The following is an 8,926-nucleotide window of genomic DNA, read 5'->3' as shown; positions in this document are numbered from 1 at the left end:
ACAATATTTTTTGTTTTAGAAATATATGTAGTCTGTGACACTCTGGAGTAAATACGATAGCTCTAATCTAAATTCGATGCAAATACTTGAGTCATTCTTGAAATTTTTACTAACATACAAACAAACGCATTCTCTTTATATGATAGTAAGATATAAACGAGCATGATTACGCCATATTGCCTTATAACTGGTATTTAATATCGCGGTTTTCAATTGGCCCATATTAGACTGTACTGATCTAATGTAATATCAATCATCTTTCTGACGGTGGCGAGGACGGGGTTAACGTGGCCAAGCCCTGACCGTTGGGAACCATTTGCTAATAGATGCCACGAAATGCCTCCATTAGACCGCAGGGACATTCCGCCAAGCAATATAGGATCGAAGACTCACAGTCGAATTACTAAGCGCGAAATGATGATGATTCTCCATAAAATATTCAAATCTAATCGACCACTCATTTCAGTAATTAGGTACACCCAAACGTGCATACTTCAAATTTAATTCCACGTAAGAACTGCTGTTTATTGAAGACAACCGATATTATACTTTTAATTTTACATGTCAACCAAATGTTGATTCAAACACGAAATCTAAAAAGCATCAGAGAACGCATAGATGAGTGCATTCCAGAAACATTTCGTTCTTGCGAGCATTCAGGTCCGCTCTGCACAAAGGTTCCCTATTACCGTTCCAATTATCGGCCAAATAAAAAGATAGAAGGCAATTAAGGCGGTGAATCAAAGAACACGTGCGCGCACGGGTCCGCGGGATTGGAGAATTTAATTTCCTGAAACGAAGCCGCGAGCCAACAAATATGATATCGATTAGCGTGATTGCCCTAGAAATTTAGCTGAGCGCCCATCGTCGTTCCGCTCGGTTCGCGTACCAATGTAAATCCGAATCCAAGCCGATATTAGCTTATTCGAGCGGGAAAAATGTTGTCGAACCGGGCGATTAATCATCGATCTGTCGGATTATTTAAATTGCAAATAATGCGGCCAACAACCGCATCTTTGAACGCGCACGATAGAGAGGACGAGAGACGAAGAGAGAGAGAGAAGGAGAGAGAGAGAGAAAGCACGGCTTCATCTGATCCATCGAGTCGGCAGTTTAATATGAAATACGATCGTTTGGGAAAGCGTATAAATTACAGGGAAAACGAAAAAGTGAACAGATAGAAGGAAAAAGGGGACACACGCAACCGGGTATTGATCCGTGAATAGAATAAAATATATCCCTCCCATTCCTTTTCTTCCGTTCCCTTTTTCTTTGTTTAAATAGTGACTCTTATCTGAGAAAAAGCATGAGACAGCTTGGATGGCGGCCAGGTTTTCGGAAATAGGAATAATTTTAAGCACCGCTTGAAAACTATGCCAATAGTCCGTGTTCGCCATTATCGTTACCGTTGCACTTCTTCCGGTTCGTTCCCAGCCCCCGAAAATCTACGAGCACGCGGTAACCTAATATCGAGTTTAATCGTTGTACGTTTCGGCGAAAGCAAATAGAGAATAATCCCGTTCCTTGTCTAGGAAAACCTTAACAGGCTCAACCCTTATCTGATGTTATCGTCGGAAATTAGATTCTTAACGAGACCACATTTTCGGAGGGTTTTCATAAAAATGATACGCGATGACCTTTAATGAAGATACGCAGAGTTAAACGAGTCTTCTAATTTCAAATTTGCCTTCTACTGAAATTTTCATTTTAATCAAATAAAGAAATGGATGAAATGCAATATTATATCATTTTAATGCGATTTCATTCAACTGACAGATTTATGCCAGAAGTAAAAGTAGCGAATTCTCGGACGATGTCAACGGTGGTCGCAACCGCAGCGACTACTAGCAATTCATAATTCGTATTTACATGAATACGGGGCAACGATGGACGTGACGGAGGGTATTAGAGTATCAAATCGAGTTAGCAGCGCGAAACGCTAACTGCATCAAGTCACAGTCACTGTCCGACACTTTCCGCGCCCCTTGCCAGCGTCTAACGCTCTGTCCATGGTCGAGGGATAACCTGGTTCACCCCTTTGTCCATTGCGATGACCGACGCGTTCCGCGATTGGTAGTCGACCATTGACTGAGAGAGAACTTCCACTTCGCACACATCCTGTTCGGTGTACGCGTGCAAATAAATAAACGCCATTCCCTCAAGCGAGTGAGGTAGAAAATTAAAGAAAATTAATTCCATTGACGACTGAATAAAAATTGTTTGGAATAATTTTTTCAAAAGCATGAGTGAAAATTTGAAGTGAAGTTCATATTTCTTGACACTTTAATTAAAATCGAATCAAGAATGCAGTTCATAATATTGGTTGATTCAAAGAGCGGAAACTTGTATTGAGTAAATTGATGTTTCATACTCGGTGCATAACGAAAACAAACATTTTGTGTCAATATTCGACAACCGCGTATTACACAGCATTAAATCAAACGTTATTAATTTGCTAAAACGTACGAAAACGAGATTTCAGTTCATCAGGACCCACCGTGTCGCTAAAGTTGTGCGATTTTCCGCATTCACGTGGCGCGGAAACAATTTGGACGGCTCCCGTCGGGCGAAGATAATTTCTGGCGATCGTGAAAGAAAATTGATTTCAATTTGATGAACGGCTCGATATAAACGGTAATCCATCATAGATCACAATACGATTTGAGCCGCGGTCAATGACGTTGCCGTGGGCTGCGGGGACCGTCATCGCTGGCAACAATCGATTTTGACTTGCATGCGGGTTGTATGCTTCGACTCACATTATGCCGCGTACCATGCATGTAAAACGGACCGAACGAAATAAAAGCTCGATTGACAAACGATTATAATCTACAATGGGGACACCGTCGTTGACAACCATGACATTCGTCGATAAGTACTGTTATTATTGATACCGCTTAACTATAATCTGTCCTGCACGCGTCGTTAACCAACAATCGCGATATCAAATCTTTGCGATTACAATGTATCTAATCGAAACAAACTGATGACCAATTGAAATTGAAGTATATGTGATCAAGGATGGTTCTATTAAAATTCTAACTATTTAAACTTCATTACTCTAAAAATTTGCTCGGTGACGTGAACATTTAATTACCAAAGATGATACTACTATCTTATTACGCTCAACTTAAAAGATAGAAAGTAAGTTTCATTGGATAATTACATTCCTCAAATTGCTGATTCTCATCGTTTTCAGTTTCGTACTAGAATTAAGATAAATCGAAATGTCGATATTGAAATTATCGATAAGAATGTGCGAAAATAATTCGCTACATGGTCACGAGGTTGGGAGGTGGTTGGGCATTTTTCTCGTCTACGCGGAGTAATCGACTTGGTAATTGAGCGTTACAGGTGTTTCCAACACTCGAACAATGCTGGCGGGATTGTTCAATAACTGCAACGAATGTACTGTTCGACGGTAAAGTCGCCCAAGATACGGGATGGACGCGGCTGCTGCTGACAGAAACGCATTGCGCGTTCCACGGTTCGCTTTAATTAAGCAATTATCACCGCTTATTACGGAAAATATCGGCTGTCGTCCCTGGCGCACCGAAGGGAAATGTACTCCGTTTGTAATTCGAGTCGTTGCGTTGACCAACCCTCCCGGTTAATTTTAGCATAATCGTAATCAACAGACTGATTCTTTCGCTGATATTAGCTAACCCACGCAGTGTACAACTTCTTGTCACTTCTACAAAACGTGATTAACAAATCACAGACGTACAACGTTTTCTGCTTTATTACCGCTAAAACCTCTTCTGCCAAATTAAATTTTTGAAGAAGGAGTTATGCACTTTGACATGAAATCTTTTGTTCATTAATTTTAATGGTCTCATCGAGTCTTACGTAGATATTACCTCCGGTATGTGTTTGCACATCATCGAAATCGTCACTTCGTTCCGTGTCACGTTGTTTCAAGCATGTTGCGCATCGATTTCAATTATCGTGGTCCAAAGTTCCAACAGAAATGAGAAACAAAAGAATAAAAAAAAAAAAAACGAGATTCGCGTAATGATCAAAGTTTTCAGCATTGTCAACGCGAAAAGGGAGCTTGAACGGTCTAATTACCGGTGAACGATTCTTCGTAATCCAGGCCAGTCTCGTTACATCGTCGTTATCGTTAACATGACAGCGTCGTCGCGTCATTCAACATCATTCATTTATTTTGTTCCCCCGGCATTTTTACTTTTTTTTTCTTTCTTTCTTTCTTTCTTTCTCTCACATCCACGTGCCATGCTTTTGTTCGCCTCACCCAGTCGGCATGTATCACGTAACAGCACCAATTCGAGTGTGCACAGCCTAACTGCACTAACGCACATTTTCTTTTCTGCACATTCCTTCACGTGCAGTCCTGTCCAGGTCCATTTACTTCACAGGTACGTAAAATTGTCTGCAGTAGCTGGATCAGTTGTGTATACTTACAATTAGATTATTCCGTTAACTTTTTTATTAGCTACCTAAGTTACGTACACATCTATGAAAAGCATTGTACACACGTACAGATTGACATATAAACGCCCCCATACAAATCTGATAAAAATCGCATTCGCTTATTTCACCTGAAAAATGTCTTTGCTTGTCAAACATTTGTGCATAAACTTCACTTATCGTTCGCGAACGATCACGCACGTACGAACTTACGCAATTGCACCAACGCGAAACGGAGACAAATTGCAAACGCTAAGTTAATACATTTTAATCCAGATGGTCGAAGAGCGAAATTCCATTACCCGGCATCGGAGTTGCCGCAAACCAAGTTACACAGCTTCGCGAGAGCGTAATAAACCCCGTATTGCAGTTAACCTTGATTTACAATAATGCCCCGTGTAACATTAACAACCTCTAATGGTTATATATTACACCAATTATATACATATATGCTTAACGGGCTATCGATTCGCCGCGTCATCATTCGTTATTGCTACCAGTTTCTATTATCCCCGCATGTTCTTACCAGACACGGACCAACCGTTTACATAGTTCTGTTAATTCCGGCAAAACTTGCTAACTCAATGGAACTAAGAATGACTAACTGTATCTGTTTGGATATAGAATAATTCATGTTATAATGTACAGATCGTTTCTGTTACACAAACGAGTCCATATCACATATATGAATTGGTCACTTAAATATCTATGTACTTATCATATAAACTGCGGGTTTTTATGCAAAATAAAACTCTGAATAAAAATCTGTGATAAATAGGTAGACGTCAACCTCTCCAATTGTAATGATTTTTGGATATATTATTCAAATCCAAGCAATTTTTTCCTTCACTAATGTCGACAATCAACATTAGTTTTTGAGATATTCGCAGAAAACTATTTTTCTTACATTAAATCCTGCGTATATCTACAGAATATTTTGTCTAGTCACCTCCGCATATTGCAGGGCCTTCGGCTTTCAACTTAGCGAAATGTTCCTCAATTATACGTAAATATAACACAACTGTACAGCAGCCGAAATTACAATGAGAATCCTTTGTCGCTGGTCGAGTGGTGTTATGTTTGTGCCTTCTGTGTTAGAGCTACACGACTTAAAGGCTTGTAGGAAATTAGAATTTCACACACCTCATGTCATTACAACTTCGGTCACTGTAATGTTGTACGCCAAGACCTGAAGTTCCGCAAAATGTGAAGATACCTATATACAAATTCTATTGTCCTTTGTACAAGACTGCAGATATTAACACAATAGATGTTGTGTACATAGTATATATGTACGAAGCTACGATTACTATTAATGTATGCATCGTTGCTCGACACTGAACTCAGTAACAACAATTTCTTGTGAATATTTTAGAAAATAATATCGCTAATTTTTATAAAAGTAAAAGTTGTACAGAATCACATCCCAACAATATATTAAGAAATCATTGAAATTGGAGAAATTGATCGCTATTACATTTATCGAATTTGTTCCACCCTTTAAAAGTAAGAATATGCACTTAATTTTTTGTCTTATTTCTTATATATTATTATAGACGCACCTTTTATATTTTCTATAGACAAACTTTATCTATAGATGTATAAAATTCGCAATCCGTTTATTAAAATGAGAGGCCATAGATGTAATTTTTTTAAAAAATTTATTTCAACGCGTTTTTTATATATTCTACGAAAATGATTAGAGTGAAGTGTTTATTTTGCTGTGAATGTATATACCCAGGCGAGCGGTTCCACGAATAAAGGGCTGAACGGGTCGTCGCGGCGCGCTCGCAGGATGCCTGGCAGCCCTTCTTTTGTGCCCTTTGCATTTAGGTAACTTTAATTATTCACCGAGAAGAGTTCCTTACAAGTTTGAATAACTTTATAAGCAACTCGGCTACGAAATGCCCGCAACACGGAGCCCTAAGGGTCCGGAACCGCGCGCGCCCCAGCCGGAAATGAAAAATTTTTAGAATTACCGTCTCTGTTTTAACGCCGTAATAAGCGTTTACATTTTAAGCGTGGCTGAACACTCGGGGCATGGGAAAATTCGTTCATGTCTTACAAGCTTGGATGCACGATTCGTTTCTGTGAACGTGGTTCCTCGGATCACGCTTTGTATTTTTAATAGAAATGAAACGGAGACTATTAGCAAAATTGACGACACGGTGTGACGACGGACAGGATGTAATTTAGATTGAGATGGAAGCAGAAATTACCTTTTGATGTAAAATAAATTGTTAGTACGGGAAGCTTGAAAGCTGAAAAGCTATTAGAAATACAAGAGTGTTGATTACTGTTTATACACTAGCTTAGCTACGTTATTTCGTTTCTGTGAACGTGGTTCCTCGGATCACGCTTTGTATTTTTAATAGAAATGAAACGGAGACTATTAGCAAAATTGACGACACGGTGTGACGACGGACAGGATGTAATTTAGATTGAGATGGAAGCAGAAATTACCTTTTGATGTAAAATAAATTGTTAGTACGGGAAGCTTGAAAGCTGAAAAGCTATTAGAAATACAAGAGTGTTGATTACTGTTTATACACTAGCTTAGCTACGTTAATATGAAATTTGCGTGTATTATATATTTTATTTCTCTACTAAAAAACGATTAAACTGTAATGATAAATTCTTCTAAAGCATAGGTTTCGATCGAGATCAACGTAATACAGAATTTTAATTTATTTTTAAATGTATCATCCTCTTTAGGTATCGGTTGCAGTATGAATTACGGTCCCCTGTGTGTTTTTACCGTTTTAATGCATCTCGAAAATAACCCAGTCGTAACTACAAGAATTTGCAATCGCTCCCTGGAGTACGTTTTGTTATTTTGATACATCACATGGTGCATCAAAGGTATTAAAACAACAGCGCAACGCTATCGTATCAAAGCACAATACATCTCTTAATATCCTAATTTTTTATCTTTTTCAAGAATTATGTGTAAAACTTTCAGAACCGGGGCTCCAGAATCATTATTTAAAAAAATCAAATGTTACAAAATATTTCAATAATTTGTGGGAAGTTAACAAATAATTTCACACTTATACGTATACTCGTTACAAAGACACGAATTCTCATTCGATGTCAATGATTTCGTGACTAATAAAAAATCAATTCTATTATAATATTCAATCAATTTTTCGAGTGTAAAACCTGTTCATCGATTTTATTAATTATGCCTAGAACACGATCAGCTCGCGTAAAATAAATCCTTCATGCCCGCATGCATAAAACGTAATTAGGAGACGGTTAGTTATTGACGGCTGCTTAATTGCTCGGATTTCCACTGGGTGGTAATCGCGGTATCACGTGGATAACGCGGATAAGGGAACGTAAATGAGACAGAATGGACTTTCATATAATTGTGCCGTTATATGCAATCATTCTACCGTGAAATAAACGTTGCCCGTCACGCATCGATGAAGACTCGTCCTTCCTATGGCATCCCGTGCATCGGTACTCCCATTCACTGGGAATGATTTTCGCTGCGACACGCATTACACGGTTAACCCCCTTTTAATCATATCTCCCCGTGATTTCGCGACACCGTTCGTTCAAGTAATTTTCTGCATGACTTGGAATAAAGGAAATTCAAATGTTAATGAAAAAAACAAGAGATGTTTTATGAAACATACAAACAAAAATTTTGTTTTTTCTAGTCCACGGTTATTAAATTGACTAGATTATTTAATTTACATTATGTTTTATGCAGATATGTGTATAATTATTTGAAGGGGTTTAGTACAATGAAACATGAGTGTATAAATTCTTATGCGATCACTTGCAGACACGGGTAGAGATTCACCACCGGAACCGGCGCCACCGGAAGTTCCGCCGCGTGGCCCATCTCTGCACGCAACTCACACCCTCCGCACGCAGCAAAACCGTAATGGCTGCCCACCGAACGCCGCTACAGGAAACTATGTCGTGCCAACCGAGCAGATGCAGACGGAAAAGTATTCAGGTAAGTGACATATTTTATTTTCCTTCTTGACACTAATTGTAAGACTTTACCTCGGCAAATATCTACATCTATGTGTTAGATTGGTACAAATTAAACGTCGTTTAGCTCTTTCACTTTTACAGTAAAAAATCATCTATGATGGTATTTTTTATTATCATAAACAATTTCACGTATTAAATTTTTCATAAACATGAGGCAGTTAAATTTGGAATAATTTATATTTCATCAAACCTCATGAGAAGAAGATCGTCATTTCATTAGAATATATTATAACATAATTATTGATCAATATCATAATTGAAACATTAGTAGATATTGTACAATTCGTTTATATATGAAATTTTGATACACAGTTATTAGAAGTTAATGATGAAACTGTATAACAATCAAGTAAATTACTCGAATCAATACGGATGAAATTGTAGACGGAGCAATCAATGAATTTATAGATTAATTGTGTTCATATTCTAGACAATTATTGTCCGGGCTACTAAAATAATTATAAATAAATTATTTAAATGA

General features: G+C 38.1%; 1 protein-coding gene across 1 annotated transcript in view; it reads left to right on the top strand.

Annotated features, from left to right (window-relative positions):
* Positions 1-8,898, top strand: part of LOC108622774 (uncharacterized) — an 85,395-nt gene extending 76,497 nt beyond the window's left edge. The window contains exons 6-8 of the mRNA XM_026811726.1: positions 4,353-4,379; positions 8,228-8,404; positions 8,876-8,898. Coding sequence (XP_026667527.1) covers positions 4,353-4,379; positions 8,228-8,404; positions 8,876-8,898 — 227 coding nt within the window. The remainder of the gene's footprint in view (positions 1-4,352; positions 4,380-8,227; positions 8,405-8,875) is intronic.
* The last annotated feature ends 28 nt before the right edge of the window (positions 8,899-8,926 follow it).

Source organism: Ceratina calcarata, unplaced genomic scaffold (assembly GCF_001652005.2).
Source record: "Ceratina calcarata isolate Rehan_Ccalc_2016 unplaced genomic scaffold, ASM165200v1 scaffold241, whole genome shotgun sequence".
Lineage (NCBI taxonomy): Eukaryota > Metazoa > Arthropoda > Insecta > Hymenoptera > Apidae > Ceratina > Ceratina calcarata.
Note: the sequence above shows the minus strand (reverse complement) of the source record. Positions and strands in the feature narration are given on the sequence as shown.